General features: G+C 55.3%; 13 protein-coding genes across 13 annotated transcripts; 6 read left to right on the top strand and 7 right to left on the bottom strand.

The window, feature by feature from the left end:
- Positions 1 to 281: 281 nt before the first annotated feature.
- BU26DRAFT_540231 (uncharacterized protein) lies at positions 282 to 2,644 on the bottom strand. Its single transcript, XM_033831541.1, has 3 exons — positions 2,142 to 2,644; positions 827 to 2,093; positions 282 to 774 (listed from the first exon to the last, which is right to left on the bottom strand). Exons 1-3 carry the CDS (start codon positions 2,578 to 2,580, stop codon positions 426 to 428), a joined length of 2,055 nt encoding a protein of 684 aa, XP_033683665.1. The 5' UTR covers positions 2,581 to 2,644; the 3' UTR covers positions 282 to 425.
- A 131-nt stretch (positions 2,645 to 2,775) lies between these two features.
- BU26DRAFT_483564 (protein import receptor MAS20) lies at positions 2,776 to 3,794 on the top strand. The gene is made up of 3 exons (XM_033825818.1): positions 2,776 to 3,174; positions 3,229 to 3,329; positions 3,379 to 3,794. The coding sequence occupies exons 1-3, from the start codon at positions 2,859 to 2,861 to the stop codon at positions 3,481 to 3,483; spliced, it is 522 nt and encodes a 173-aa protein (XP_033683664.1). The 5' UTR covers positions 2,776 to 2,858; the 3' UTR covers positions 3,484 to 3,794.
- On the bottom strand, positions 3,568 to 4,902 carry BU26DRAFT_518876 (ras-domain-containing protein). Its single transcript, XM_033828910.1, has 5 exons — positions 4,736 to 4,902; positions 4,660 to 4,685; positions 4,511 to 4,599; positions 4,049 to 4,451; positions 3,568 to 3,993 (listed from the first exon to the last, which is right to left on the bottom strand). The coding sequence occupies exons 1-5, from the start codon at positions 4,774 to 4,776 to the stop codon at positions 3,935 to 3,937; spliced, it is 618 nt and encodes a 205-aa protein (XP_033683663.1). The 5' UTR covers positions 4,777 to 4,902; the 3' UTR covers positions 3,568 to 3,934.
- Positions 4,903 to 5,042: 140 nt separating this feature from the next.
- BU26DRAFT_303565 (P60-like protein) lies at positions 5,043 to 6,677 on the top strand. Its single transcript, XM_033821821.1, has 3 exons — positions 5,043 to 5,237; positions 5,287 to 6,219; positions 6,270 to 6,677. Exons 1-3 carry the CDS (start codon positions 5,104 to 5,106, stop codon positions 6,478 to 6,480), a joined length of 1,278 nt encoding a protein of 425 aa, XP_033683662.1. The 5' UTR covers positions 5,043 to 5,103; the 3' UTR covers positions 6,481 to 6,677.
- Positions 6,678 to 6,761: 84 nt separating this feature from the next.
- Positions 6,762 to 11,776, top strand: BU26DRAFT_550614 (uncharacterized protein; the record flags this gene model as incomplete). Its single annotated transcript, XM_033832063.1, has 5 exons — positions 6,762 to 7,123; positions 7,183 to 7,932; positions 8,012 to 8,647; positions 9,016 to 9,602; positions 9,668 to 11,776. Exons 1-5 carry the CDS (start codon positions 6,874 to 6,876, stop codon positions 11,774 to 11,776), a joined length of 4,332 nt encoding a protein of 1,443 aa, XP_033683661.1. The 5' UTR covers positions 6,762 to 6,873.
- A 900-nt stretch (positions 11,777 to 12,676) lies between these two features.
- BU26DRAFT_594408 (uncharacterized protein) lies at positions 12,677 to 13,457 on the bottom strand (the record flags this gene model as incomplete). The annotated part of the gene is made up of 2 exons (XM_033834902.1): positions 12,677 to 12,883; positions 12,966 to 13,457. 2 exons carry the CDS (start codon positions 13,455 to 13,457, stop codon positions 12,677 to 12,679), a joined length of 699 nt encoding a protein of 232 aa, XP_033683660.1.
- A 1,292-nt stretch (positions 13,458 to 14,749) lies between these two features.
- BU26DRAFT_604646 (uncharacterized protein) lies at positions 14,750 to 15,475 on the bottom strand (the record flags this gene model as incomplete). Its single annotated transcript, XM_033835539.1, has 2 exons — positions 14,750 to 15,239; positions 15,286 to 15,475. The coding sequence occupies 2 exons, from the start codon at positions 15,473 to 15,475 to the stop codon at positions 15,049 to 15,051; spliced, it is 381 nt and encodes a 126-aa protein (XP_033683659.1). The 3' UTR covers positions 14,750 to 15,048.
- An 838-nt stretch (positions 15,476 to 16,313) lies between these two features.
- On the bottom strand, positions 16,314 to 18,024 carry BU26DRAFT_303527 (UDP-glucose 4-epimerase). The gene is made up of 4 exons (XM_033821820.1): positions 17,735 to 18,024; positions 17,447 to 17,681; positions 16,937 to 17,390; positions 16,314 to 16,881 (listed from the first exon to the last, which is right to left on the bottom strand). Exons 1-4 carry the CDS (start codon positions 17,761 to 17,763, stop codon positions 16,481 to 16,483), a joined length of 1,119 nt encoding a protein of 372 aa, XP_033683658.1. The 5' UTR covers positions 17,764 to 18,024; the 3' UTR covers positions 16,314 to 16,480.
- Positions 18,025 to 18,519: 495 nt separating this feature from the next.
- BU26DRAFT_303515 (multisynthetase complex auxiliary component p43) lies at positions 18,520 to 20,163 on the bottom strand. Its single transcript, XM_033821819.1, has 2 exons — positions 19,200 to 20,163; positions 18,520 to 19,153 (listed from the first exon to the last, which is right to left on the bottom strand). The coding sequence occupies exons 1-2, from the start codon at positions 19,949 to 19,951 to the stop codon at positions 18,532 to 18,534; spliced, it is 1,374 nt and encodes a 457-aa protein (XP_033683657.1). The 5' UTR covers positions 19,952 to 20,163; the 3' UTR covers positions 18,520 to 18,531.
- A 332-nt stretch (positions 20,164 to 20,495) lies between these two features.
- Positions 20,496 to 21,351, top strand: BU26DRAFT_564355 (cysteine proteinase; the record flags this gene model as incomplete). Its single annotated transcript, XM_033833275.1, has 3 exons — positions 20,496 to 20,553; positions 20,603 to 20,920; positions 20,969 to 21,351. 3 exons carry the CDS (start codon positions 20,496 to 20,498, stop codon positions 21,349 to 21,351), a joined length of 759 nt encoding a protein of 252 aa, XP_033683656.1.
- Positions 21,352 to 21,651: 300 nt separating this feature from the next.
- On the top strand, positions 21,652 to 24,290 carry BU26DRAFT_303483 (uncharacterized protein). Its single transcript, XM_033821818.1, has 3 exons — positions 21,652 to 22,351; positions 22,407 to 22,558; positions 22,612 to 24,290. The coding sequence occupies exons 1-3, from the start codon at positions 21,951 to 21,953 to the stop codon at positions 24,150 to 24,152; spliced, it is 2,094 nt and encodes a 697-aa protein (XP_033683655.1). The 5' UTR covers positions 21,652 to 21,950; the 3' UTR covers positions 24,153 to 24,290.
- On the bottom strand, positions 24,206 to 25,746 carry BU26DRAFT_540224 (scavenger mRNA decapping enzyme). The gene is made up of 3 exons (XM_033831540.1): positions 25,689 to 25,746; positions 24,641 to 25,413; positions 24,206 to 24,584 (listed from the first exon to the last, which is right to left on the bottom strand). Exons 2-3 carry the CDS (start codon positions 25,374 to 25,376, stop codon positions 24,334 to 24,336), a joined length of 987 nt encoding a protein of 328 aa, XP_033683654.1. The 5' UTR covers positions 25,377 to 25,413; positions 25,689 to 25,746; the 3' UTR covers positions 24,206 to 24,333.
- A 150-nt stretch (positions 25,747 to 25,896) lies between these two features.
- Positions 25,897 to 27,061, top strand: BU26DRAFT_456190 (uncharacterized protein). Its single transcript, XM_033824904.1, has 2 exons — positions 25,897 to 26,387; positions 26,454 to 27,061. The coding sequence occupies exons 1-2, from the start codon at positions 25,971 to 25,973 to the stop codon at positions 26,628 to 26,630; spliced, it is 594 nt and encodes a 197-aa protein (XP_033683653.1). The 5' UTR covers positions 25,897 to 25,970; the 3' UTR covers positions 26,631 to 27,061.
- The last annotated feature ends 749 nt before the right edge of the window (positions 27,062 to 27,810 follow it).

Below are 27,810 nucleotides of genomic sequence, written 5' to 3'. Positions count from 1 at the left end.
AAGCCGGAGATTTGTGTCAAGCTGTTGTAGAAGAGAGGACGAGGACTAGAGGCGGGCGACCAATATATAGCTCTTCGATCTAAGGTGAAGGTGAGCCCGTCCTCTGGCGACGACAGCTCATTTCTTGGCACGGTGGGCTTGCAGCAGAAGACGGGGAAGGTGAGAGATAAGCGGTGAGCATGAGCAAACTACTCGAAGTGAAATCGAGAAAGTAGGTGGCAAAGTGTGAGGAAGTGAGAGAACGTCTTTCACCATCTCGGCGAGTACAGGCGCATCAGGCTCGAAGGGTTGATTGACGAAATGTCTGATGAATTGAAGCGCTGGCCTGTAGGACTCCCCAACGCCTCGCTGACCTCGCTGAACGCTCATAGCCTATACAGAACCCGACGTTATATGCAACTCCAAACACGCCTCTATACAACCGCTCACGAGCTGACCCCAAGCCCGACAGGCCTCTCTTCCTCTGTCTCTTCCACGCCCTTGCCCACCAGCTCCGAGAAATCTAAGCCCACCTCCCTCAACATAGCGGCATGTTCATGCGCCTGATTCATGCAGTCTTTCCACACCTGTGTGTTCTCACCTACGCTACCCAACTGTCGTCTCAGGAGCACATTAAACTGATCGACATGCTCTTTGGCCCACTTGACGCACGCAGACATGAGTACCTGCGGGAAGCACTTCTGGTAGATGTCGACTGTGTTCTTGATGACGGTGAAGTAAATATAGGAGATTTGGAAGATGTAGTCCGGAAGGTTGCCTTCAAAAATGCATTGGCTGAAACCCAGGGTTAGCGAACGAGTAAGAGTACATGTGGAGGTCAACGTACCGTGATCGCGTCTTGATGAGGTTTCCTCGAGCCTCAAGGTACGCTTCTCGCGCTCGATCTTCGAAGCCTAATCGTACTACCCAGGTGACGTGTTTCTTTACCGATTCCATCCAGTTGTTGTTTTCCACGAGCTGTTTGATAAGTACGCTGGCCAGCTTCGTCGCCCGCTCGTTCACTTTGAAGGACACGATGCCTTGGGCCATTGAGTTGCCTCTGATGTTCTTCGCTAGTGCTTTCAGCCGCTCCACCTTCTTCACCGCTTCTTCGAAGTGCTGTAGCGCAATATCGATGTCGAGCTCATCGAGCTGGCTTTCTACCATTCGGATGTTCTGTTGCTTGCCATCGATATCGACGAACATGCTTGCTCGGTTATTCACGACGTTGTCCGACAAGCTCTCCATCAGATCCGTCTTCTTCAGGATGTTCGGATCCCGCGTGGCGAAGTAGTTGTATGAGTCCTGGGCCCTGCCTCGTTCTTCGATTTCGGCTTCTTGGCTCTTCCGTAGATCTTCGACGGCCTTTCGATATGTGGAAAGTAGTTGGGCTTTGTCTGCGTCTTCCCCTGGGTAAACGGCGTATGTAAATGATTCACTCCCGACCCGAATATTGATCGCATTGGCAGTGCCGGACTTGCCATCTTGACCTCCGGGTTTTGTTTTCGAGGAAAGATCTGCCATCTGCACGTCCTGAAGTGGCCAGCATCGCTGCGCTACCCATTCCTGCGCGGCGTTCTTCTTGTCTCGCGAGCTTTGCGCGGCCTCGCTTCGCTGTTTCTTTTCTGCAGCGACTAGCAGATGGTCATTCAGGAGGAACAGATGGACTCGTCTTTTTGCTTTCCACGTCGCAGCGTTCAATTCCACCCATTTCCTAGACTCCCACACCACGTGTCGACCAGGAATAGCCGGCAGATACTTCTGTGACCCTTCAATGCGCTTCCAAAGCTGGTGCAGCTGGGAATTCCAAAGCGCCTCCAGATTTGCTACCGAGCTCCGATTTGCAGCTTTCCGCGCGGTGATTGCGTCCCCGTTCGTATTCGCGGCGGACGCGGTCTGCCCCAGTGTAGCCGTCAATTCAGACATCAGCTGCTTAAGCGTCCGCATTTCGCCCTTGAGCTTCTCCGCCTCTTTACTAATCTTGATAAACTGCGTGCGATTCTGATACACATTGTGCTGGAGGTCGGTCGAGGTGCGATTCTTCACTTTGCGGAGGTCGTCCTGGAAGCGGCGGATGTCTTCTTCGGAGGCGTCTGCTAGTATCGAGTTCACGTCTGGATCTGTCAGTCACTTGGGGCTTGCATTTCGATTGGGCGGCTCACAAGAGTCCACTTTCAGGCTGGGATCACGCAATGCCCTCATGTCTACCTTCAAGGCACGCCCATCCGAGCTCCCGGGCGGCCTCCCGTCCCTGCTTGGCGGCGCCTCCCTATACTGAGCCGGTATGGCTGGCATATCTGGCATCGGCGCGCCATTGCCAAAGTCGCTCGGGAGCTGCGTTATCCGCTGCGAGTACCTCCTCTTGACCAGATCGGCCGTCTTATCCGCCCTCTGCGGCCTTTCGCGGGGCGCGTCAAGCCTCTTTCCCGACCGGTTCGACTCTGTAGAAGGGCGTCCGGAGCTTGAAAGCGTTGCAGCAGCGAGCCCAGCGGGCATGGGCGCGCTAATCTGTCGTGGAGCGCTGATGGTCGGCGCGCCGCCTTTGACCTTCTGCGTGCGCTTCTTGCGCAGCGAGATTCCTTTGCCGCGTTCTTCCGACATGTTGCCTGCCAGACGGAGGATGCCAGCAATCCGTCGAGGGTGTGTTTAGCGGGGTATTGAGCAGTGACAGGTGGTGTCTTGCCGCGTACGAGTCCCAATGCACACATCCCGGTCCGCTGGAGCTCGGGCCCGCAGTCCTGCCGGTCTTTCCCTGCTCCAAAAAAGTTCGACCCCATTTCATCAACATCATCCCTTCTCCCTTCGCCATTTCCCTTTCTTCCTCTCTCTGCTTCTTCAATTCATCTTCTTTCTGTTCCCAACTCGGCGGCCAAACCATAATGTCTTCCTCGCTAAAACCATCAACTATCGCCGCGATCAGCGTCGGCACTGTCGTCACCGGCTTCGTCGCATACGCCATCTACTTTGACCACCGGCGGCGCACCGATCCCGAGTTCCGCAAACAATTGAAGCGCGAATCGAAGCGGCAAGCGCGCGCCGCGAAGGAGGAGGCTGAGGCGCAGGGCAAGGAGCAGAAGAAAGCCATCCGGGAGGCTGTAGCGCGCGCGAACGAGGACGGCTTCCCCAAGGATCCCGAGGAGGTTGAGGCATACTTCATGCAGGAAGTTGCGCAGGGAGAGGGCATGGTCCAGTCGGGTATGTGGAGAGTGTGCCTAGCGGCATTCGGAGATGGTACTAATCGTTCAGCAGGCGCCGATTCGATAGAGGCCGCGCTGTGCTTCTACCGCGCATTGAAGGTCTACCCGAACCCGAGAGAGCTGATTAACATCTACGACAAGACCGTGCCCAAGGTAGGGCTCCTTCTTCAGAAGTGTCATAGATGCCGCTGATGCGCTCCAGCCCGTCCTCGATATCCTCGCCGAGATGATAGCCGTCGACACTAGCATTCCCGTTGGCGGCAGCAAGGCACCGTCGGAAGCTGGTTCAGCTGGCGGAATTGAGTAGGATGCTGCTCTGCAGCAATATTCGATCTAGGACCCCTCTCTACGCACGGTCGCAGCTCATTGTAATATTCTTGTACATGTAAAAGTATCGCGTGCTATTGGTCTGGTCGAGTTGCTGGCCGGCGTTTTGGGATGGCATGATACGCGGTATCGACGGGTGGTATAGATGGCGATCTGAATGACGATACCATATCCGGACCGAAGCGTGAGTCGGGGGCCGCTCATCCCTCACAAGCACAGCGTGGAGGCAGTGTACAGTCATGAAGCGCTCGAATGCTTGGTATACTACAAATTACAACTGCCAGGTCTCCCAAAGTCGTGCTTTGCATGCTCGAGATACAGTCCATGCCCAAACGCCTTGCTCACAATGTCGTCTGCTCAACACGCAAAAGAACCCGAATAGATACAACAAAGTCTAAGCGAAGGCAAAAGATAACTGCTCGGAGGAATGCCTAACATTGGCAGGAGCTCGATTCCTGTGGTTGGCTCGGGTTGATGTTGACGTCGATCACTGCAGCAGTTGTCAGTCCTATCCCAAACAGCATCCTCCAAAGAATACGACATACTCTGACTCTGCCCCTGCTGCCCCTCCCCTTCCATCCCCGGCAGTGCCTGCGCGATCCTCTTAAACAATGTCTTAACGTTGTGCCCGACCTTTGCGCTCGTCTCGATGAACATCAAATTATTCTTCTTGGCCTCCTCCTCGCCCTGCTGCGTCGTGACTTCCCGCTTGTCGTTCAAATCTGTCTTGTTGCCTACCAGCACGATGATCACGTCGTTGCCACGCTCGCCCCGCACGTCATCGACCCATTTGCGAGTGTTCTCGAAGGTCTTTTTGTTGGTAATGTCATAGACAACAACGGCAACGGACGAGTCGCGGATGTAGGAGGGGATGAGCGAGCGGAAGCGTTCTTGGCCGGCGGTATCCCAGAGCTGCAGGCGGACGGTGCGGTCTTCGAGGTACATTGTCTGAAAGAGTCAGCGGTTGCCCGGAAACCCAAGGTACATATATGCAGCGTGGGTCGCACCTTTGACAAGAAGTCTATGCCGATGGTCGCCTGATATGTGTTGTCGAATGAATCGTACATGAACCGTGTGATCAACGACGTCTTGCCCACTGCGCAATCGCATTAGCATCCTCTCTTCCCTGGCAATCTCCATGCCTCGCTAGACATACCGCTCTGCTCCCCCAGAAACACAAGCCTACATTACATCAGCATCCCTTTTCCGTCGCAGCGCCGCAATGCACTCACTTGAATTTCTTCAGCGGATTCGAATACCCCGACTGCGCCATTGTGTGTAGAAGCGACCCGCGAACCCTATGCAGCGAAGGAGAGAATAGAAAGGAAGAGTACTGAGTTGGCTTGTCGACGTGGCAGCGCGGAAGTGTGTGAATAGGAGAAAGCAGTTTGCTGTGCAGTCCTGGAAGCCTTGACGACCCCCGGATGCCGTGCCGTTAGTGTGGCGCCAGGGTGTTCCCTCGACCGGTCCGCATGAAGCACGTGACGTAATTCGAGCTCGAGCCACTGGAGCGCGGGCGGAATTTTGGCGAGATTCCAACTTTTGCAACTCTCGAAATTCAAGCGCGACTGGCTTCGCAACATATCTACGACAAACAACAATGGCGAATACGGAAACGGCGCCCGCACAGTACAAACAGCCCAGCCGCAAGGGTAAGAAGGCCTGGCGCAAAAATGTGGACGTTACGGAGGTTCAGTCCGGCCTCGACGAGGTGCGGGAGCAGATCATCCAAGGGTAATTCACACCGATACCACAATAACAATTGTTTTCTGACCCCCCGCAGTGGCGTTATTGCAGAGAAACCTTCAGAAGAACTCTTCGCCGTCGACACTACTGGTGACGCCGACATCCAAAAACGAGTCCTGAAGCGCCACAAGCCCCTCAAAGTCGACGAGATCCTCGCTCAGCGCTCCGCTGTACCCGCCGTTTCCTCGAAGAAACGTCTGTCAGATTTCGTCGAAGAGAAGAAGAGGAAGAAACCTAGAGTCTCGAACAAGGATTATGACAGGCTGAGGTCAATTGCATACGGAGGCGAGCAGGTACAGAAGGACGTCGTGCAGACGGGCGATGCAGCAGATCACGATCCATGGGCGATGCAGGAGGCGCACAAAGACCCGAAGTTTTCATTCTTGGAAGAGAAGAAGCCAAAGAAAGAGCCGGTCACGCTAAAACGCGCACCAGTGTCACTGGCAAAAAGCGGCAAAGCAATTCCAGCAGTCAAGAAACCAGAAGCGGGCAAGAGCTACAATCCCAACTTCAACGATTGGCAGGAGCTCATCACGAGGGAAGGTGACAAGGCGGTCGAGGACGAGAAGAAGCGACTGCAGGAGGCGAGAGAAGAGGCTGAGCGGTTAGAGCGAGCATTAGCCGCGCCAGACTCAGAATCGGATGGCAACACGAGTGCATGGGAAAGTGAGTGGGAGGGCTTCAGCGACAACGATGAGAATGACTTGAAGACGAAGAGGCCGGAGCGAAAGACCCAGGCTCAACGGAACAAGATCAAGAGAAGGAAGGAGGCAGAGCGGTTGGCGAAGCATGAAGCGAAGATGAAGGCAAAGGAGCAGCAAGCGCTAAAGGTTAAGGAGCTCGCGAAGTCCGTGGAGGAGAGGGAGAAGGCTCGTGCAGCCGCCCGCGAAATGGTTCTCGCTCCGAAAGACGACGAGTCGTCTGACGACGGAGACGAGGTCCTCCGTAAGAAGCGCTGGGGCAAGCATCCGTAAGTTCTGCCGTGAGCATTACATTCTAGACCGTGCTGACGGACTTCAGTATCCCAGAAGCTCCTCTCGAAGTCGTCTTGGCCGACGAGCTCCAAGATTCTCTCCGCCGGCTAAAACCAGAAGGCAACCTACTCAAGGACAGGTTCCGAAGTATGATGGTTCGCGGCAAGGTCGAGCCGCGGAAGCAAATCCCCTATGCGAAGAAAAAGAAGGTTGTCGTTACAGAAAAGTGGTCGTACAAGGATTGGAAATTACAGTAAGCGTATATGTATTGTCTCCATTCATCAGTTTCGGACTCTTCCTGCTATTTACCCTCAATTGTTCGTTCAGGTTTTGCCCCGACCTTCTCATGCTTCATACGTCATGCTTCAGCCGTGGCGGCTGCGCCTTAATACATGCACTCCAATGAGCTGCCAATGGTGTCGCGACGCAAGGTTCCGTTTACAGGGGGCCTGCATTTCAGCTCGCGATCTACATGGTCCTTCGACTGCAATGCCACGACCAATGAGCAATGAACTGAGAAAGTTCGGAACCCCTCCCAGTTCCAAGATAAACTCACCGGCCCCACTCCAAGCAGAAACAAGTCACCTATTTCGGAGTTCTAACCCTCCCAGCAAAAACTGCCCCTTTGAATTCTCTGTCCTCTGAACCATATGGAGTCCGGTCCTTCTGATGCCTTCGTTGAAGTGGTGAAGAGGCGGCTTTTTATTTGCTGTGATGGTACATGGCAGGACGGCGTAAACAACAAAGGCCAGCCGCTCACAAACGTGGCAAGGCTCGCCAGGTCTATCAAGGGTGTCTCTGACGATGGCTACCTCCAGCTTGTCTACTATGATAGTGGCGTCGGTAACGGCACTGGCTTGTTTGGGCTTGGACAAGGTGTTGACGGAGCAACTGGACGAGGTTAGCCTCCTTCAAGGACAGAACGTCGTCGCATGTGAGGTGCTGAACTACTTCAACAGGAATATCAGCCAAGATCAGGAATGCCTACAGCTTCGTCTCATACAACTACCAAGACGGCGACGAGATCATCCTTGTTGGATTTTCACGAGGCGCATTCACAGTCCAATGTGTGGCATCACTGATAGGTCAGATTGGATTGCTTAGGAAGGAAGATTTGCAGTATCTTCGGCCCCTGTTCACGCTATGGGCAAATCAAGACCTGAGGACTTGGTCGAACATGACACCGTTGCAAGTTTTGTTGAAGGAAATCACCGATGCGCTAAAGGCTCCGGGAAAGATCGAGGCACCGACCACGCGGAAAGTCAAAATCAAGGCACTTGCAGTCTGGGACACAGTCAGCGCTCTCGGGTTCCCTACGCCGACTCTGTCACCCAGACCCCTATCTTTCGTCGGCAAATCTGCACCACGTGTGCTTGAACATGCCTTTCAGGCTTTAGCGCTGAATGAGAGCAGACGCCTTTTTAAACCGGTTGTGTGGAGAGAGGGCAACGAGGGCTGTAGGAACGTTACGCAATGTTGGTTCCTTGGCTCGCACGCAGACGTCGGCGGCGGCAGTGGAGATCCCGAATTAGCAACTATCTCCCTCATATGGATGGCCTCGAAGCTGATAGCGCTTGGTGTTACCTTCGAGACCGGGAGTCTCATCGAATTCTTGGGCGGTCGGCACATGAAATGGATCATAATGGTAAATAGACCGTTGGGAAGATACAAAGCAACCTTGAAGCTGCCGTCTCACGCACGGAGACAAGGTACGTATTCAAACATTCTCTCTCTCTCCTTATACCATGCTCTTTCCTAGTTGACTTCGTGAACGCTGATGAGTAACAGGCTTTGTCACAAAAACGGCTTGGTACTGGTGGTTTGCAGGTCTCAAAAGGCGACGAAAATATTTCAAAGCTAGTGCTGATGGCGGCGAGGATCGTCGGACAGGTACAGCTGATGGGTCCAATGCTACGGCCGATACTCCTAGTAAGAGCCGCTCAGGAGAGACATTCGGTCGAAGGCGTAGATCGGATGCCACTAGCACTTCGCCATCGACGAGTCATTCCGAAGGTACGAGCCGGGCCAGCGAGGTTCATACGGACAGTCCAGGCCATGAATCTGCGTCGGACAGCAAAGGTAAAGGGAAAGACCTACTCGCTGGAGGGGCCGAAACCGACGATTCTCAACAGCGTGCTGCCGAGCTAAGCGAGCAACCTTTCGCGATGAACATCCACTTCTCAGTGCGGCTCATGATGGCGAAAAAGAAGAACAAGTGCAACGTGCTTGAGAAATGGAAGAACGTCCCGGAGCATGGCAGGATCATGTGGGAGCATCCGAACATGGCCCAGAAAAAGATTCCGGAAGACGAAAGCGGCCCAGGGGAGTGGAAATTGCTGCGAGGTCACGGGAAGGATAGGCAAGCAATGGTCGCAAAGACTGTCCTTTCTCCGTTTCTCTATCATGTCCTTGAACTGGCCGGCGGTGAGCCTGCCCGCGTGAGAGTGCTGTACAACAATGTGGAGTCGAGGGATCAGGGCAGTGATTCGACCAACATCACTTCCGCGGACATTGGCTGATACTACAAGGGGGCAATGAGGAATTACATGGGCAGTCAATGTCCTTGACTATTCATCTCCACCGTTGTTGTTGTGCATTCCGTTGTCTCCATTTCGTGCTTTCGTGCCTTCCTGGCATTCGTTCTGCCGGTGCTTGCCGCCTCGCTAAAATGCCCGCATTGGGCCGGGAGCGCAAAACGCCTCCGAGACGCGACCGCTCCACCATCACCGTCCTCACGCGTGCGGCGGCGCTGGAGCTTAACTGAGGAAAATGCTGGATTATCGCATCGCTAGGCATCGAGGGCTCCGTCAGTGTTAACAGCCGCCGCATCATAGCGACCCCGCGCGACAGGTCCTCGACGCGTCGACCGCTTCCAGGGTTGCCATCTGTATTCCACGTGTTTACCGTTCTGCTGCAGCAACCCGCTCTCACCGACAACGACGACTCCAGCGCGCACAGCAGAGAAGGACCAGAAAACGTCGCCAGTCTTTCAGGCTGGGAGAGGGGCGCAAGAGGTGCTTTTCAAAGCGGAAGTGGTAAGTCTTGGGTGATGCTCAGCAATCCCTGTTGGCGTGGTGAAAGCTTCATCAGGCTGCTCCTCTTCGCCAATCTGCCCACCAGTCCGCTTTCACCGCATCTCTTTCCTTCCAAATTTGTGCCTTGTCTCTCCATCCGCCCCACTTTTCGGTCACACACTCGTCTCTGTTGGCCCACCGACGAAATCTTCACCTTCTTCCTTTCCTTTCCTCAAACCATCCCCCCACAGCCCGAGCTGACGAGCACAAAGCTTCCGCGAATCTCGTCGCAGCATCAGCAGCACCACGCAGCTTCTCGCTCATTGGTGACTCACCAAGAGGCATCGTCATGTCGCAAGCCGGCAGTGAGTACGGCGGACCCGTCCGCCGCTCGACACGTCTCTCGCAACCTCACTCGATGGTTTCCCAGTCAGTGGTTACCACGAGCGCTCCCACTGCTGCGACCCCGTCTCGTCGCAAGAGGGCCCTCCCCAAGGTCAACCCTCGCAAATCAACCGCTTATGGCGCCAGTGGACGGAGTGTAGAGGCTGCTGTACTGACCGTAACGGCCACCGGCTTCTCTCAGGCATTCGAGGCCCAGCGTGAAACTGCCGTCGGTCGCGACGATGAAGAGAAGGGTGAGGAGGAGGAGCCGATGATGAGCGGCGCACTCAATGGTGGTCCTGCCGGTTTGCCACCCCTTCCGGACCATCACAGCGGCGAGGAGTCGTCGAGCGAAGATGAGCGGAGCCAGCCCGCCGCCGACACCTCAAAGTCATTCGGAATGACCAGAGAGGCCGGCATGACCCACGCAACCACTGCGCGTGTACGACCTTCAAGGACCCGTATCGGCCAACAGGAGTTCACCCCAGAGGATCTGGATACTTCGATTGATGAGCTGATTGCCGACGGTCGTCGGGAGGCAGGTGAGCGTGCAAGCCGACGCGCCCGCCGCGAAGCTGAGCAGCGAGCTCGCCACGCTCAAGAACAGGCGCGCGAAGCGGCTCAAGAGCTAGCCCGCGAGGAAGCCGATCGGCTTGTCCGCGACGGAAACAGGCAGGTACGCCGGTCAGAAGCCGGCCCACGTCGTGCTGTTCCTCTCCCAGCTCGTGTGCTGGTTCAGCAGTCTATCGAAGGAGACGTGCAGGATGCCTTCGACGAGCCTAAGAGCGGGAACCGGTGGTGGTGGGTCCCTTACCTTGTCGGAGCGCTTGCAATCTTTCTCCCCCTTGTCGTAATCCCGCTACGACAGTACACACCGCCTTCTGGCTTCGCCGAAACCGCTCCTCAGACTCCGGGAATGTTCAAGGCCGTAGGCTCTCGCTTCTCTTATCATTGGAACGACTGGGCACGGTGGATCATGCCCCCGGAGACAACGGAAGAGGAGGCTATACGTGCATTCCGTCAAGGCGAAGCAGTCCACGACGACATTCTATGGAACCGCATGTACCTCTTGAACAAGAAATGGGAGGAGAAGTTTGGCGTCGTCGACGACACGATCCAGGGACTAAAAGATCACCTTCCTGAGCAACTCGTCGTTACTCGCCAGCGTGATGGTTCGGTGGAAATTCCAGATGAATTCTGGAGGGCGCTTCTTCTCAAAGTCCGCTCCAACGATACCGCCTGGAACGAGTTCCTCAGGGAGAGCCAGCTCAAGATAAAAGAGCTTCGTGGCTCAATCGACCTCGGCACGTCCGAAGCCTGGCCCATGCCCATCTCACGAGAAGAGTTTGCAAAGATCATGGAGAAGCAATACGCTGAGCTCTCCGATCGCGTGGACGCGAAGGTTGCTGAAGCGATGTCTGCGAACGCTAAGCAACTCAAATTCCTTATGAACAATGAAGTCAAGAAAGCAGCCGTCGACCAAATGCGTCTCCAATCCCTCGCTCTCACCAACCTCATCGCCAATATGGAGCTCACCGAAAAGAAAGCCAACTACTTCTCCCCGGGTCTAGGCGCTAGAGTCGACTCGAGCATCACATCCGGCACCTACAGCGATGATCCCGCAGCCCTTGCCAGAGTGGCGAGGCGGCTGTCTTTGATTCCGCAACGTCGTCCACCTTCGGCCGCCTTATACCCTTGGCAGGAGCCCGGTGAATGCTGGTGCTCTGCAGGTGACGCGAGTCATACAGGCAAAGCACAGCTAGGTGTCACTGTGCCAAAACCTATGTTCCCAAGCCAGATCACGATCGAGCATCTACCAATCGACGTCGTCCCAGACGAGAACATTGCCAATGCGCCAAGGGATGTCGAACTCTGGGTCCAGGCGGCAGCGCCGCCCACTTTCCACTTCCAGCATCGCAAAGATCAGTGTGGTCCGGGTCTTGCTGGGTGGGTCTGCCTTGGCAGCGTCCGATACGACATCCACGGCTCCAATCATGTCCAGACCTTCAATCTGGATGGGCAGAGCGCCGTTCCCATCACCAAGGCTATGGTTCGCATCGCCAGCAACTATGGCGCCGACCACACCTGCCTCTACCGTATCCGACTCCATGGACATCACGCCGGCACGAAGCATGAGTACGATGTTCACGATTAACTCTTTCCGTCTGGTGCATGTTCATTTTCGGCTAGCAAAACCAGATATCATGTTGCATCAGGGTCTCGAAGGCGTTCGGAATGGTTGCAAATACCCTAGGTCTCTTTTCATATGTGCATACACGGGCGTCGCGGGTTTCGATGGTGGATGGGCCATATCATTGTATACCCTGTTTCTGCATTGTGTAGGGCGGCTGGTGGTGAAGTCCCTGGATAGTCTCTCGATAGCCTCGTCGCTAAGAATGGATCCTGAATACCCTCAATAGACAGTGTTCAGCCAGAATGACTCTGCTTTTGGATCCCCACAGCCTCCAGCCTTCGTTCTAACCACAACAGCAACAGCACGAGGACTGCTACCGTGATATTAGCGAGCTACCAATTCACTGACAAAGCCACCCACGATCCAGCATCCGCGTTCCAGTCCGTACATGACCCTCCAGTAACGGTGACGTTGCAAAGGTCATTGAAGCGATCTAGGCTAGCTAATCCCTAGTACCAAGTCACTGAAAATGCAACACACAATCTAACATCCGCGTTCTAGTCCACATATGAACCTCTAGTAAGGGTGACGTTGCAAAGGTTATTGAAGTGACCTTGGTTAGCTAATCCCCAGTTCTACGTTACTGAAAAAGACGCCCGCGATCTAGCACGCGTCCCCAGCCAATACATAACCTTCTGGTAATAGTGATGTTGCAAAGGTCACTGAAGTAAGCTAGGCTAGCTAATCCCTAGTACTAAGTTACTGAAAAAGCCACCTAGGATCCAGGATCTACGTTCTAGCCAATACATAACCCTGTGGTAAGGGTGACGTTGCAAAGGTCGTTGAAGTCATTCAGGCTAGCTAGTCCCCGGTACGCCCCCTCCACTCATAGCTTCTCCTCCGCATCCCCCTTCTCGTAGATCAAATCCAATTGGCCGCATCGAAAATCTGCACCGTGTCCATAACGCGGTGCGCCAGCTCAGTGCCCATGAGCACCTCGCCCACATACGGATCCATGTGCGTGGAGTCCATTTCGTGGATCGCCAGCCAGCGCGGTGCAGACCCATCTACTGATCGGTAACGCGTGGAGCGCCGGTAGTTGGACAGCATGCTGAGCATGTCCAGGTGCTGCGCTCACTCATCAGCACTAACTGCATCACAGAAGCAAAGTGCGTCATGAAGAAGGGGAAGGGGAAGGTAAGTCACCTACCTGATAGCGATACCACTCCTCCACATTCCTCTCGCCGTCCGCGCCAGCAGCCGGCTCCAACCTCACGATACACGCAACCCTCGGCCTCCCCTCCGGTACATCGCCCCTCCCCTCCCTCAAACTCTCAAACGTCTGGACCGGCGTCCAAGCACTGAGTTCGATCGCCACATCATCCGGTCCGATATCCCTCTTCCCGTTAGTAGTGCCGGAATGATGGAGATCAAAGATGTGCGCAGTGGCAGACGCCGCCGTTGCATTCAGCTCCTCGTGCGTCTTATAGACCGCGACGTAGGGCCATGTGGGCGTGCGGGTCGAGTTGGCGAAGGGGATGTATTTGTAGCGGACGGCGAGCGAGGCGTTGTGGTTGGCCATGAAGCTGGGGAGGAGTTGGGTGTTGTACCAGGTGTTGAATTGGAAGTCGGTTATGGTGGGGTTTGTGAGGCGGGCGAAGACGAGCCAGAGGTATGGGGCAGTGGCGTTTGCGAGCAGCATTGTGGTTGTGGCGGCCTGCGTTGGAGTGGGCAAGTGCGATTCGGTAAGCGGTAGCGATTTTGTTCCTGGTGGTCGGAGTAGCAGCAGTGTTATAATTATGGGGGGGTATGTAAGACGAACTCGGGTCCTAGGTTTGAGTATATGGGGTTCTTATTGTGCGTAGGGTTAAGTAATATATTTGGGACTTTAGCCATAAGAGCCAAGGTATTTAGAACCTGAATATTCGAAAGCTGAATGTTGTAGGCTCACGTGGAAAGTAGAGCGAGGGTTTAAAGAGACGAAAATCGAAAATGATGTTCTAAGGAAGGAGTAGACCAAAGGCAGACGTTCGGTGGCTAACTGTAACGCGAAATGCAGACAAGAACAACGGGGCACCATAAACAAACTTGAAGTATTCTGTATCGTATGCATTAGAAACCTTCATTTGTCTCGCGACGACCAGTAATCAGCCCGCCGCCCTTTCCTCAACTTAACCTCCCTCCCCTAAACATTACACCTAAAGCTGCCCACCCTCCCATCGGCCCGCCAATCGTAGCACCCACTGTACTGATCTGGCTCGCCAATAGGCTCCGGAAGCATGTCCTACCCACAATGCTGATCGGCCCAAAAATTGCAGCCGGCGCCGCCCCCATCGTCCTGAAAGATGCTGCTTGCCGTCGTCGGCTGTCCGTTGCCCGTGCAGTCGCCGTTGTTGAACCCGCCGTTCCAGTAGTAGCGGCAGTTGGAATTGGCGAGCTCCAGCTCGTGGCAGTCGGTGTCGTCGCCTTCCCAGTAATAGTAAGTTTCAGGCGCCATGCCGGTGTCGCAGAAGTGCTCTTGGTAGATGGCGAAGGAGTAGCTGTCGGCGGTCGTGGTGGGGAGGAGGGCGGTCAGAGCGAGGAGGGTGGAGAGAAGGGAGGTGGTGAAGCGCATTTTTCGATGGTGAGAGACTGTAGTGTGATGAACAGTGTGGCTAGGAGCGGTTTCCGGAGTGTTGAGAATGTTGTGCCGGAGTGAGCGCAGGTCTGATGCCTTTTTGTATTCTTTTGAGGACGAGTGTGGCTTCCATGGGCGACTTCCTCGCGCTCTCGGCCTACCTTTTTTTCATGTATTATGCGCTGCATGCAGTCGAGATGCGTACGGATGAAGTCATACGCACGGCAACGATGCAACGGTCAAGGGGCATTAGAAAGATGTTGTATTGAGATGGGTTCTTAGTATCTTGGGGCAGGCAGTCTTCTTCCTCGATGGCATTCTCTCCTCCAGTCAGCCCTTCCAAGCCCAAGTCTCGCGCGACAAACTTCATTGGCATGACGTTGATAATGACATGAAGAGCGGTGGCATTGTGTTGGTTCGAAATCGCTTGCCATTTGCGTGAACACCCATCGGCTCGAGCGGCCATTATCGAATACGTTTGAACTGAACGAGTTGGAGGATTATACCCATTCCGTGCCGGTTTGCCGCGGACCTAGTCGTAGAACTATGTCTCCTTGTGTGGGGGCGGTTGTCTTCAGTGAACAGCTCCGCTCCCAGTGCGGTCCGTATGAAAACATAGCCGCAGCAATCCCGTGCAAATCCAGCACTACTCTCGCCGCGTTCCTAGCCTTGATCTCTAGGTCCACATTCCGATAGCGTACACGAGGATAACGAAAGCGCTGGAAACGGCCCACGTAGCATACGATTCCCAATATGTTAGATCCTCTTGCTTCCAAGCGGCGAAATGCATCCAAGCCATCCTCACGAAGCCGGTAAGGCTACCAACGACGAGGTAGTCCTTCAGTCCTACTTTCATGGGGTCCATGTCTGCAATGGCATATCAGCACCAGTTCACAAAGGGGAAGCTATGCACTCACGGGTAGTCCTCCGACGCTTCCAGGGTACAGCGTCAGCGGCTGGTGAATATTTGAGCAGTTCTCCTTGCGAGGCGCAAAAGAGTCGGCTAGGCGAGGGAGGGCGTTGTGTTGGTTGAGAAGGAATTGGGTGTTTTCCACGGTTATAGCTGGGCAGTCCCTCATTATGTCATTTAGGCGTTGGCCCATAGTGATTGGACGAGATTGTTCTGAACTAAACCGCCAACAGTTCAGGACGGCCCGTTGTGAAACCTCCGGATCTTGCGGCACAGCGCTCAATCAAAGAGCGGCTACTTCTTAGTTGGGAAGGGAAGCACATGAATGTACTACCATTATAATTGTGTTTGTAGATCCCCGTGTGCGGCTTTCTCGCACGAGTGGCTTTGATGCTCCAACGCCTTCCGACGCCCGCAAGGTAACGAAAACTCGGGAATGCCATTTCGTAGCACCATGATCCACGAAGCTGACAGCTGATCTGTGGACTCCGCGGGCTGGGACGGGGAGAGCAGTTCTCAGAGTGGAAGGAGGAGAGAATTGGCACGCCACGGCGTGGGCCAGTTCAAATGCCCGCACGAACGCGATTCTTCATTACATCAATAACTATTGCCAGGTAAGTGTATGTCTCGTATTCATTCTCTTTGCGGTACCCAAGGGCTGACTGTTTGGACAGACCGCGAAGAATAGTCAGAAGGCCACGCAAGGTGGGGGATTGTTGCTGAGCAGCTTAGCGGTTGCTCACAACAGCCGTGCAACAACCGGGCAGAAGCTATAATGGATCCAAACCGAGCGTAAGGGGGAGGATGCTCCATCTGGAGGTTGCGATCTTCCTGGAAACACATCGAGGGATTGTATATGCGCATCCTGCAGTCGTTGGTATCCTTCCTTGGTTGTGTCCGGGCTTGTGGAACAGGAGCTTCGTCTGAGTTTCAATAACTGCACATGTGTCAGAATTGCTCAGATAAAATCCTCTATTTTTCATCAACTAGTCAAGAGTGCGGTGAAGCTTTGCACTGGGATGTGTTTTGTTGTCATGTTTTCTGAGTGATCGTTTTGATGAAGACGCGCACGGCTCGGTAGATCCATACTTAGAGACCCTCGTCCCAGCATATCCTTCTATTAGAACCGGAACTTTTTCCAACGCCCGCTTCACTATGCTCCCATTTAACCAAGCCCCTGTCCTTCACCTGCAGGCAGTTACGCATTCTTCTTCAGCGCCTCCACAAACTGCTTCGGCGGCTCTTGATTGTAGCCTTCGGGGTTGTTCTCCGTCCACTTCCACAGGTCGGCGCATGCGTCTTCGAGCGTCAGCTCTGTCTTCCACTCGAGTTCCCGGTTCGCCAGCGTTGGATTCGCCGTCAAATCAAGCACGTCGCCTTGGCGGCGCTCGACGACCTGGTAGGGGAGATCACGGCCGACCACCTTGCTGAAGGCTTTGATCATATCGAAGACGGTGGATCCTTTGCCGGTGCCGAGATTCCAAGCTTTTACGCCAGGGTGGTGCTCGCGGAGGTAGTTGAGGGCGACCAGGTGCCCCTTGGCCAGGTCGAGCACGTGGATGTAGTCGCGGATCGCGGTGCCGTCCTTGGACTTGTAATCTATGCTTTATTAATGCCCACAGGATACTGGCAGGAATCACTATGTTTGACCTACCGTCACCGAAGACGAGCAGCTTTTCTCGCTTGCCGATAGCTACCTGCGCAAGGAGAGGAAGCAGGTTATACGGCACCCCGAGCGGATTCTCGCCCATGACACCGCTTGGGTGCGCACCAGCGGGGTTGAAATACCTCAGCAACGCCGCGTTCCACTTGTCGCCGTCGGTCTCACCCCTCTTCTTGGCCATCATCCGCTGAGCCTCGATGTGGTCGCTGATCACGTTCTCGACAGTGCTCTTGGTGCGACCGTACGTGTTCGTAGGGCCAATAGGGCAGTGCTCTGGAATTGGGATCATGTTGGGGAAGCGCGTGGCATCCCCGTACACGGTGGCTGAGGATGAGAAGACAATGTTTGTGACGTTGTGCTTGGTCATGGCGCGGAGGAGGGAGATACTGCCCCCCACGTTCACGCGGTAGTACTCCAGCGGGATCTCTCCAGATTCGCCAACCGCCTACCATATCTCTTAATGGTCTGACTTGGTGACGTAGTTAGGCTGTGGAATCTTACCTTCAACGCAGCGAAGTGGATCACATTGTCGATGTCAGGGTGCTCGGCGAAGACTTTGTCCAGAGCAGCTTCCTCGGTGATGTCGATCTCGTAGAAGACTGGCCGCTTCCCGCAGATGAGCTCGATGCGGTTGACGACTTCTTTTGAGGAATTGCGAAGGTTGTCGACTATGACGACTTTGTAGTCGGCTTCCAGCAGAGCGAGCGCCGTGAAGGAGCCAATGTAGCCCGTACCACTGCCAATTGTCAGTTATGTTAGATCTTCATTCCTTTTTGGAGGGGTGTTTACCCGGTGACGAGGACAGAACCAACGACCATGTTGACAGCGCGTTCGTGGATGAAATTGGACAGTGAGCTTTGTTGTGCCTGCTCTTTTCCGTCTCAACGATTCGAATTGGCGCCGGTGCTGCGAGGTTGTAGGAGTATTAAAAGTCGTGGCCACCTCGATGGTGCAACTCGACCGCCCACTTTTCGCGGGAGCGGTGAGCGGATCGCTTCCTGTTTCGGGCTTAGCGCAGAACGAGCATCAGCTCTCCCTTGCAGCGCCATAAAACGCCAGTCATTCAGCTCTCTGTTTCGCCTCCATTGATCCGGCTACCACCTCAGAAAGTGGCTGTTGCCACAGCGGAGCCTATGGTGGCGCCTAGTTGTGGGTTAAATTAAGCTTCAGATGTCCCTTGCCTAGCTCAAACGCTACAGTACTACCTCCTGTGGGTTACAATATGGAAGAGCCACCCAGACGGCACTTCTAAGCGGAGCTCTGGTGGTACGCTTTATTGCACAGACCAGAAATTCGGAGGCTAGGAAGTCACGAGAGCCGGAGGACTCAGCGATCGCGGACATGAATGAAGGACATCAAGACTGGATGGGACGTAGTGAGAAGGGCAGCTTAATGGACTCTGAGCCCGCCTCTACTTCTAGTTTTATATCTTGCTGTTATCGTGTGGGTTCCCACAAGGTTTTCGCTCGCATTCCATCTGCGTGTAGACGACGGCGCGGCATTTTGATCGTCATCGCGCGCGGCGAGGGTCTGAGTTGTGCGGCACAACTCACCCTGCTCTAGATATGCCAAAGCATGATCCATGTTTACCTCACGGTAGCCCCCTTCAGTGTGCTCACCGTGCAGAGACCGGCGGCGGTCTTGAGCTTAGCCACGCCCATCTTCTTGTCCGCTCCCTCTCCTGAGAGCTGTGGCACGCCCTCAACGTCGAATCCGACCTCTAGAGAGTCCGTTGTCGTAAACCCTGGCTGGATCATCTCCCAGATCTTCTTCTTCGGGTTCAGTACAGTCTCCGGCTCTCCTTCCCATCCTTCGAAATACACCCTGTCTCCAGCCTTGGAGTCCGCGGGCGGGTTCACAAGCTCAACCGGGCCCTTGTGGTTGTCCTCTCCTTCGGCAACTCGTGGTGATGCAGCGAGGACCATGGCGCAAGACTTGATGCCGCGCATGGTGACTGGCTTGAGGTTGCAGACTGCGACGATCTTGCGGTTCTGCATATCCTCGAGCGGGATCAGGCCGTTGAGACCTGAGCACACTGTCCGCACGACCTGCCCCTCGTACTCAGACGTGTTTTCTGTGCCTGGTGCATCGCCGCACGCGATGGTGCTGACGTATAATGAATCGGCGTTGGGGTGGGCCTCGGCTTTCAGAATGTGACCGACTCGGAGATCGATGAGGGCAGGTGACAGTGGCTTCTCGACTGGTGCTCTGCACTGAGTTAGAAGGCAATCGCAACCTCGCATGAAGAACTTACGCTTTCTGAGGCTTGGGCTGCTTCTCTTTCTTCTCCTTCTTCTTCGTCAGCGCACCTTCTGGAGGGGTTCCACCCGCGGCCTTCCCAGCGGCGGTCGAGGCCACAGCTTCGCCAGCTGCCTGCAGCTTGTCCTTTGCCTTCTCTTTTTTACTTTTCCTGCCTTCAGATGGTGTCGAAGTCCCCGTGAGAGTGCTAGGCGTAGCGGTTCCCGACGCAGCAGCACTTGTAGCCGCAGACTCCCTCTCCTTCTTCTTGCGCTCCTTCTCCGCCTTCGCGTCTACCGGCTTGATCTTGAACATGACATTGTCAGGGTCGACGCTGACCTTCTCATCCAGCTTCAGGCCGAACACGGGCGAGTTCTGCACGAAGTCGACGTGTCGGACAATGTGATGGTAACCCTGCTCTCCGGTCCTCTCCTCCGGACTCCATTTCGATACCTCGGGCGCAAGCTTCTGGTAGAGTGCAATGTCAGCGACCGACGGTTTCGCGCCGAGGACGGTAGTCCGGCTCGATAGGTGCGTGTTCAGCGAGGACAGCCTCTCGGCGGACTTCGCGGCATCTTCGCCCGGAGAGACGATGTGTTCAGCGGTTATGAGCCACTGGCCAATATCGGCCTTCTCGGCATCGGTGTAGGTGGCGGAGGGGAAGAGTGCCTGGGAGGCCTTGATCGCGTCGGTTTCGGCGGCTGCGTTGTTCGGCGCGTGCGTCTTGAGGAAGGCGAGGAAGCTCTCGTCGAGGGGGAAGGTGGCCATGACGGGCAGCGTGGGTCGGAAGAAGTTGACCAGCAGCGGTTGCAGTGGGGTAAAGAAAGCTGGCTGGTGATTGTTTGATGCAGTAGTTATGCGTTGCAGCGGCCCAAGTCTTGCACGCCGGGGTCGCACGACTCGGAAGGGACTTGGGCGGGAGAATTGGAGAAGTCTGGTGCGGGAGGCAGGCAGGGCGGCGGAGGGATTTTGAATATGCATGGCCAACGTGACTCAATGCAGGTCAAAATTCACTGAGGGGCACAGGTCGGCGCCACACCACGCCACGCGCACAGGCCATCTGCTGCATGCCTTAATTGGCGAGCTCAGACGACTGGCATCTCAGGCGGGCCGAGACTGTCGTGATGTGATTGCTCAGAACACCATTGCTAGGCTCCTCCTGCATGATTGTGCCTTTCTACGAGCGTGTTAGGGCGCCGTGACGCCACTCGTTTGCTGCCTGCAGGAAGTGCCCCGCGTCGCGTACTTCAAAAGCTCCAACCTCCGCGACTCCTCCCACCACACCCTTCCACCTGAACAATTACCTTCCATCATGGCGGCAGAGAACTCTCCAGACTGCCCGCCCACGGCGAAGAGGTTCATCCCTCTAGGTGCGTCTCACTTTCGGCCTGAGTTGCTCCGGCTAACGCGCCCCGCCAGAGAACAACCCCGAGGTCATGTCCTCGCTGGTCCACAAGCTAGGCCTCTCCAAGAAGCTCGCATTCCACGATGTTTTCAGTATCGACGAGCCGGAGCTGCTTGCCTTTGTCCCGCGTCCCGCCTATGCTCTCCTCCTCATCTTCCCCGTGAGTGAGACATACGAAAAGTTCCGCGTTCAGGAAGACAAAGACAAGCCCGAGTACGAAGGCCACGGCCCCGACGAGGAAGTCGTGTGGTATAAGCAGACCATTGGAAATGCTTGCGGCCTGATCGGCCTGCTTCATGGTGTCTCGAATGGCGCAGTACGCACACACATCGGTTAGTAGACCTACACGTTGCTCTACCGAGCACTGACACTTGCGCTAGAACCCAACTCGAGCCTGTCTAAGCTGCTAAGCGATGCGATACCTCTCAAACCTGCCCAGCGGGCGGACCTGCTATACGAATCCGAAGCTCTTGAGAGCGCCCACCAGACTGCCGCTGCTGGAGGCGATACTGCCGCCCCAGCCGCCGAGGACAAGGTCGACTTGCACTACGTTTGCTTTGTGAAATCGCAAAACAACCGTCTGTGGGAGATGGATGGCAGGCGCAAAGGACCTCTCGACCGTGGCGAGCTCTCTGCGGACGAGGATGTGCTCAGTGACAAAGCGCTCAATCTCGGCGTTCGCAGCTTCCTCAAGCGCGAGGCAGAGGCTGGAGGAGGAGATCTTCGGTTCTCGCTGATCGTCCTCGCTGAGTCTCTCGACTGAGCGACCCACGCTGCTCTCTCGACGTGTCTGGGATGCGCCTACGTCAGAAGCTCCTGCAGATGATCATCAGAACAGGAGAAACCGTGTCCGGAGCTGCGCACTTCTCGGACGCATCTGTCTGCCGCGCGGCAAAGCGGCAATCTGGTCCCAGCTCGCGGGTATGATGAGGTCGCCATTTCCATGGCTTTTGCGCCGAAAGCGGAAAAGGTGTCAGTCCAAAAATGAATAATCAGGGGCATCTTTTGGCGAATGGGAGTGATGAGAATACTAACACCTATCTCTCGATCGCGCCAGAAGAGCCCATGCCGGGGACCGATAAACGAATGTCGCAATAGACGCCACCTGAATGTTGAAGACGTCCCTGTTGAACCTCCATCCGCGACTTGCGAGCCTCGTGGGGAGATTAGTTGTGCATACCAGGTCGTTGGAAATTGCCAACTGTCGTACGCCGCGCATTTGTTTGACCTGTTTTCAGCATCACCAACCACGAGAATCTCGCTGAACAGCGGGTGCTAACCCTCAGGAATCCGCATTGCGCCCATTTCATCCGAGACACGACGGAGATGCGGGTGTAGGACCGACTTCGAACGCCAACTTCCATGTACCAATTGACCCATCCTCCACACAACCTTCTTAAGGCCTCCCGTTTCCCGAGAGCCATTGCGCCATTGTCTATAAATGAGCAGCCGAGAGGAACCAACATGTGGGATACTGAAAAGAGAAGTCTGCGGAACCGTCTCCCTTATTTTTATATCTCTGCCTCGTGCAGCTGCTGCCCTCCAGTTCTCCTCTTCCTTGTCAGCCTGTTCTCGTCCCATGCTGCTTCCTCGCCTGTACCCGGGCTTTCCCATCACAACGGCTCGGCATCAACCAGACTGTACACCCTCAATAGAACGTTCAACATCAGACTGGCGGCGACACTATGCGCGGCCGTCAGCGTGATGGCTTCTTTTCTTGCCTTTTACTGGTTTTATCGGATGGAGAAGCGCTTTCGCCACAAGTGAGTCTAACGCACTCAGCACCTAAGGCAATTACGTTCTTAACAATTAGTCCAGGTTGATCATGCTTCTCATTTACGGAGACTTGATGAAGGCAACGTGGCTGCTCATTTTTGCCGTCGTGTCGATCACGAGAGGGACCGTTCGAACGGAGTCCGGTTTTTGTCAGTCAAGTGGGTTCTTCGTGCAATATGGCACTGAGACAAGCGGTCAGTGTCAACGCCCTTGCAGAAAGGCATCTGCTGACATACCAACGTTTCAGATTACGCTGTCCTGGTCATTGGCATCCACAGTGCTATCCAGGTGTTCCGTCCTTCGAATTTGGTTCGCTCGGATGGACTGTATCCATATCGCTACTTCGTCTACATCGGCGCACTTCTAGTCCCTGCGACCATGGCTGGCCTCGCCTTTATTAATCCTCGCTGGGGCTACGTGTCCCAAGGAGCCTTTTGTTCCCTTCCCCGTCGTCCGTTCTGGTACCGTTTGGCACTGGCCTGGATCCCTCGTTACGCCATCGCCATCATCATTCTTGGTCTAGCCGGCGCAATCTACGCTCATGTTGGCTTCGAATTTCGCTCTTTTACAGAGACCACTAGGCCCTCCTTCGCCACCGCTACACCGATACTATCGGCGGGCGAGATGGAGGAAGGCGCAACCCCTGACATGTCAGAGCCGCCCAATAACCCCCACCGCAGAGGCTCGTCCGTAGTCTCCTTTACCGGTACCCCACGTCGAGCTTCAATCGTAGTATCGCTAGGGGAAACGACGAGTCCACGCTCGGAATGCCCGGCTCCCCGTCGCTCGCACTCAGTCCCGAATATCTCGGGAGGTATCGACGGCAACCGCATCCTCCCGCCCTTTCCTTTACAGGCATGCGGCACGGCAGCACACGGCAATCCAGCCTTACTAGAAAATAGTTGCAACAACTCCGGCAACACTTCGCCAATGAGCAACTGTCCAACCGCGCACGTCAACCGGCAAATCGAGAGACAGAGAGCTCACATCCACAGACAGCTGCGTCTTCTGTTCATCTACCCTATCGTCTATATTCTGATGTGGATCGTACCGTTCGTCAGCCACTGTATGATGTATTACGACAAGTGGGCTGCGCATCCGGTGTACGGACTCTCCCTCGCAAGCACCATCTGCATCGCACTCATGGGAGCTGTCGACTGTCTGATCTTCTCTCTACGTGAGCGGCCGTGGCGGTATATTCCTTCGTCAGATGGCACCTTCCTCGGGTCCCTCGTATATTGGCGTACATATAGCCAGAGCAGCCTGAACGGTGCACCGACAGGCGGACACGCCCGCCCCTCGGGGACGCTGCAACGCCCTATATCCAACGCGAATCCGGAGACGCCATCCGGGGGCGTGATGTCCCAACCGAGCTTTACGAGGAGCGTGGCCCGGGTCGGCAGAACTATGCGAACGGGCGGGAGCAGCGACCATGCGAAAGAAGCGGCAGAGATGGCGCGCACAAGGCTGGAGATGGAGAAGCAGGATCGCAGGAGGGCGGCGAGCACGACTAGAGACGGTGGAGAGAGGGCCGGCAGGAGTAATACGAGACTGGACGTCATTGAAAGTCCCGGTGATGAGATCGAGGGTTTTGAGGTTGGTGAGGAAGCGAGTGCACGCCAGAACAGCGCTGAGGCAGCCGAGAGTGAGAAAGAGAGGGAGGATAGTGACGCTGCGCCCGAAGGGATCAGTATCAGCGACTATGGTGATGATAGTAGGCGGCAGAGCAGGACGGGCAGAACTAGGGCTGCAGAAGGGGACAAGACGAGTGGATCGACTTGGGAGTAAGCCACTGGCATTGTTACGGCCGCTATCGCAGCATTTGGTCGGCTATTTCGGTTATCATGTATGGCGTTGTGGGCTGTTTCATGCTTTAGCTATTGCATCGCATCCGACCTGCCTGCGGAGCTGGCGAGCTCTCATTTAATATCTAATCCTCTTTCTATCCCAGTGTCCCTATCAGAACTTCTTAAAAGGTACCAACATCCACTACTCCACCTTCCTTCAAGGGCAGGAATACCTTCTCCCACAGCTCGCTCGCCTCGCCTAAGTGATATGTCAGGCTCACGTTTTGCATCCCCGCTTCAGGCCCTCCCTGCATGGTTTCGAGCTGGGAGATGATGCTTTCAAGACCGAGCGCTTTACCAGTGGCTTGCGTGTTGCCCGCTTCGAGGGCGACGTGCACGATGTGGATATGGAAGTGGTGGTAAGTGGGCTGGTCTGGGGACAAGTCAGACGATGGATGAGCATATGAGAGGTATGGGCTGGGGGCATACAGTGTACGTAAAGCTTCAACTGATCCCTGTCAATGTCGGGATACAGCTTCACAGTGCTGTCGAGGAAGTGGTTCCGCATATGTTTGAGCCATTCGATATTGCTTTTCTTGAGGTCTCGCACGCTCCATATATCTCTGCGCTCCACGAGGCCGAGGAGATGCAGGCCGGGCAGAGTCTTCCGGTCCCAATTCAGATCGGGCAGTAGGAGGAAGCCTTCGTCCCCGTGCTCGCGGTATATCACGTCTTCTTGCTCTGTCCGGCCCTCGATGATGTTAAATACCCAGTTCAGCGTTCCCTTTTCGCGCTGCCGTTGGATCCACGGCCGTATGTAGGAGGAGTAGACTTCGGGCGTTTCGCTCACCACCCGCAATCCTTGGGCGGAGTACTTCTTAGCATGCTTCTCCGTACACGGATAGATGAGGTTGAGCTTGAAATCCGGCGGCGTTTCTGCCTGCCCTGTAGAGTCCGGATTGGAGTTGGCGAGAAACCACGAGTAGATGTCGTTTGCGCCGAGGTTCTTGATCTTGGTGAGGGAAGTCGGAAAGGAGGCTAGGTGGTCATGGTCTGCGGCAAAAGCGGCGCGCTCTGCTATGAGAACCGCGGGCTGAGAGTCAATTTCGCCCAGGAGGGATATTCGACGTCCGGCTTGGTCTTGGTTTAGGAGACGGGTGAGTTTGAAGCGGGGGATGTAGGCCTCTACGCGGGCGGCGACTTCGGGGGGTGTTGTGGATGTCATCGTGGGGGCGTGGAATATGGATAGTAGGGGGACCAGGCTGGAGAAATGGTTAGCTTGTAGAGTTGGGGTAGAAGCTGAATACGAAAATTGTACGTCGCCGGGGTTGGAGCTATCCGAAGCCCAACGGACCGAATGAATGAAATTCCACACAAAATGACTAAACAGGGCTATTATGAGAAATGATTAGGAAAACACACCGTAAAGGACGCGTTAGGCTAGGTGAATGGTTATACAAGCCTGAGCAATTTTTGAAATGTTCTCATAGACTACGTGCCGGGCGCATTTTAGATTCTGGATTATAGACCGACTTACAAGCGACTGTATTCAGAACTCGTTCCCCGTGCCGAAGACTGGACTCTTTTTGCGGTTGCGAAAGAGGAGAGTGAAAGTGGATTTCCACGGTCACATGCTGACGCGAATAGCGCGTGTCTCCTAGCCAACCAGGGTAGGCTCGATCCGGCGCCGCCAAGCCGCCTCCCTTGCCTAATGAGGTCACGTCTCCAGCCTCACCCCACGATCACCATCTCATCAACCACAACCAGCGCCTTGGATAACTGCTCATCTACCTATAGCATCGATTGAGCATCACTTACAATGCCGCCGAAACGCCGCAGCACAGGCGCAACGCCGAAATCACAGCAATCGACTCTCGCTTTCCATGGCGCATCCAACAAAGTCACCAAGCCCGGCACACGAGCGTCAAGCGCAAAGAAGAGCCTCCTTACTGAGTCAGCCAAGAAGGATGCGAAGCCGGATTTTGCGGTGGTAGATACGCGGGAAGAGGACGAGCCTACCACTGCGGAGGCGGCTATCATCGAGCAGACGGAGCAGGTGCAGCTGCAGACGCAGAGCACACCCGAGGAGGATGAAGCTAGGCGCATTACGGATGCTAGAATAAAGAAGTACTGGGCGGCGAAGGAGAGGGAGAGGCTGGCGCCACGGGTACATCAGAATGATTTGAGCCTGCACGAGAAGATCCTGAGGGAGTTTGATATGAGCGGGCACTACGGGGTAAGCATCTGAACAACCACTCTTCAGGATTTATAGCGACATGTGCTAACACGGGTTGCCATATAGCCCTGCACCGGCATCGCTCGACTAAAGCGCTGGAAGCGAGCGCACCGGCTCGATCTCAACCCGCCCATCGAAGTGCTGGCCGTGCTGCTGAAAGAGCAGGAAGGGAAGGACAAGCTGACGGTTCAGAGATCGCGCGTCGATGAGCTGCTGAACGCCCATGCAGAGAATGACCTATAAGAGCTCGGCGCTCAGGTGGACTAGGCAAGTTCCGCTGTCCGACCCGTGGCATCCGGCGCGCATCTCGGAGAGCGTCTTCATGTTGCGATTGCACAAATCAAGTGGCGGGTTTCTGAGCTAGGAGTCTGGAGTGCTTGGAAAGAGATATCGGAATCACATTGCTTATTTCCACGTCCATTTGCCTGATCAACGAGCTGCGTATACGATTTTAGCACGACGATCAGAGAATCTAACCTACTCTCACGGACAGCAAGCATGCGTCGGTCTTAGCCTGTGCCTGCACCTCGGACTGAACGTTTTCCTCGAGCCCTCATTACGTTGCTCGCCCAGACTTCTCTTCTTGGAACGCCCAAGGAAATACTTTATCGAGTGAACGGGATTCTTCAACTGCGGCTTGTACCCGTGCAGGCAGTGAATCTGGCAAAGCCCCTAGATAAGAGATGTAAGAAATGCTGACCTTGCAGTGCTATTTTCTATTGTCTGCTACCCCACCACTGCCACCACGTCGCCGTGGGCTATTGGTGTCGCTACACTGCCTCTCATAAGTGGACGCAATCCCATTCGCTTACTGTAGTCTAGCAGGGCTACATCATCGCAGAGTGCTGTGGTGGGTTGATTTGTAGCGTGCAGGAGAATAAACAGCCAATGCAGCACAAGCGCAGGAATTAATCTAGCGGAAGCCAGGGTGTGGCAGTCGGTTCCTCGGCACAGACCACGGCGGGCATGTCGACATCTGGAGACCGAACATGTCGCGCTTCTCCCCACGACCTCGGACGGGCACGTTCGGGGTCAGGAGACGGCAAGACGCGCCTGAATGCAGCCGGAGCGCGCTCAAACACGGGGGCAGAGAAGATGCAAGGAGCGCGGGCGTGAAACGGGCGCGATGATGGGCAATCCGTTTGACTGCGGTGGGACGGTTGAGGCCGCGGGGCTTGAATCTCGATGCGCTTGGACGCCTGGGCTGGCTGGGCTGGCTGGTGGTGGAGTGGTGGGTGGCGAACGGCGGTGGTGCGTGCGCAGTGTGGGGTAGCGCCTTGTGGACCACTACGGCCAGGCCAGACTACCAGACTACGCTGCGTGGAAGTCGTCTGGATCCGCACCCGAAGGGCCCCCGCCGACGGCGCGAACCCCAGCTGTCGGCGGCATCGCAGCCGTGAAAGAGCTGGAAACGGGCCCCTGA

Source organism: Trematosphaeria pertusa (genome assembly GCF_010094035.1).
Source record: "Trematosphaeria pertusa strain CBS 122368 unplaced genomic scaffold BU26scaffold_7, whole genome shotgun sequence".
Classification (NCBI taxonomy): Eukaryota; Fungi; Ascomycota; class Dothideomycetes; order Pleosporales; family Trematosphaeriaceae; genus Trematosphaeria; species Trematosphaeria pertusa.
This window is presented reverse-complemented; position numbering and strand designations above follow the sequence as displayed.

Coding starts and splice junctions, on each gene's coding strand:
- BU26DRAFT_540224 (XM_033831540.1), bottom strand. CDS start 25,376: ATGACATCCACAACACCCCCCGAAGTCGCCGCCCGCGTAGAGGCCTAC. Junction 24,585..24,640: donor GTTGAAGCTTTACGTACACT/GTATGCCCCCAG, acceptor ACTTGTCCCCAG/ACCAGCCCACTTACCACCAC.
- BU26DRAFT_303483 (XM_033821818.1), top strand. CDS start 21,951: ATGTACCAATTGACCCATCCTCCACACAACCTTCTTAAGGCCTCCCGT. Junction 22,352..22,406: donor GAGAAGCGCTTTCGCCACAA/GTGAGTCTAACG, acceptor CAATTAGTCCAG/GTTGATCATGCTTCTCATTT. Junction 22,559..22,611: donor ATATGGCACTGAGACAAGCG/GTCAGTGTCAAC, acceptor CCAACGTTTCAG/ATTACGCTGTCCTGGTCATT.
- BU26DRAFT_303565 (XM_033821821.1), top strand. CDS start 5,104: ATGGCGAATACGGAAACGGCGCCCGCACAGTACAAACAGCCCAGCCGC. Junction 5,238..5,286: donor CGGGAGCAGATCATCCAAGG/GTAATTCACACC, acceptor GACCCCCCGCAG/TGGCGTTATTGCAGAGAAAC. Junction 6,220..6,269: donor AAGCGCTGGGGCAAGCATCC/GTAAGTTCTGCC, acceptor GACGGACTTCAG/TATCCCAGAAGCTCCTCTCG.
- BU26DRAFT_483564 (XM_033825818.1), top strand. CDS start 2,859: ATGTCTTCCTCGCTAAAACCATCAACTATCGCCGCGATCAGCGTCGGC. Junction 3,175..3,228: donor AGAGGGCATGGTCCAGTCGG/GTATGTGGAGAG, acceptor ATCGTTCAGCAG/GCGCCGATTCGATAGAGGCC. Junction 3,330..3,378: donor ACGACAAGACCGTGCCCAAG/GTAGGGCTCCTT, acceptor GATGCGCTCCAG/CCCGTCCTCGATATCCTCGC.
- BU26DRAFT_303527 (XM_033821820.1), bottom strand. CDS start 17,763: ATGGTCGTTGGTTCTGTCCTCGTCACCGG. Junction 17,682..17,734: donor GGTTCTGTCCTCGTCACCGG/GTAAACACCCCT, acceptor GACAATTGGCAG/TGGTACGGGCTACATTGGCT. Junction 17,391..17,446: donor TCCACTTCGCTGCGTTGAAG/GTAAGATTCCAC, acceptor GAGATATGGTAG/GCGGTTGGCGAATCTGGAGA.
- BU26DRAFT_303515 (XM_033821819.1), bottom strand. CDS start 19,951: ATGGCCACCTTCCCCCTCGACGAGAGCTTCCTCGCCTTCCTCAAGACG. Junction 19,154..19,199: donor CAGCCCAAGCCTCAGAAAGC/GTAAGTTCTTCA, acceptor AACTCAGTGCAG/AGCACCAGTCGAGAAGCCAC.
- BU26DRAFT_518876 (XM_033828910.1), bottom strand. CDS start 4,776: ATGGCGCAGTCGGGGTATTCGAATCCGCTGAAGAAATTCAA. Junction 4,600..4,659: donor GTTTCTGGGGGAGCAGAGCG/GTATGTCTAGCG, acceptor GCGATTGCGCAG/TGGGCAAGACGTCGTTGATC. Junction 4,452..4,510: donor GCATAGACTTCTTGTCAAAG/GTGCGACCCACG, acceptor TGACTCTTTCAG/ACAATGTACCTCGAAGACCG.
- BU26DRAFT_540231 (XM_033831541.1), bottom strand. CDS start 2,580: ATGTCGGAAGAACGCGGCAAAGGAATCTCGCTGCGCAAGAAGCGCACG. Junction 2,094..2,141: donor CAGCCTGAAAGTGGACTCTT/GTGAGCCGCCCA, acceptor TGACAGATCCAG/ACGTGAACTCGATACTAGCA. Junction 775..826: donor CTCATCAAGACGCGATCACG/GTACGTTGACCT, acceptor CCTGGGTTTCAG/CCAATGCATTTTTGAAGGCA.
- BU26DRAFT_456190 (XM_033824904.1), top strand. CDS start 25,971: ATGCCGCCGAAACGCCGCAGCACAGGCGCAACGCCGAAATCACAGCAA. Junction 26,388..26,453: donor ATATGAGCGGGCACTACGGG/GTAAGCATCTGA, acceptor GTTGCCATATAG/CCCTGCACCGGCATCGCTCG.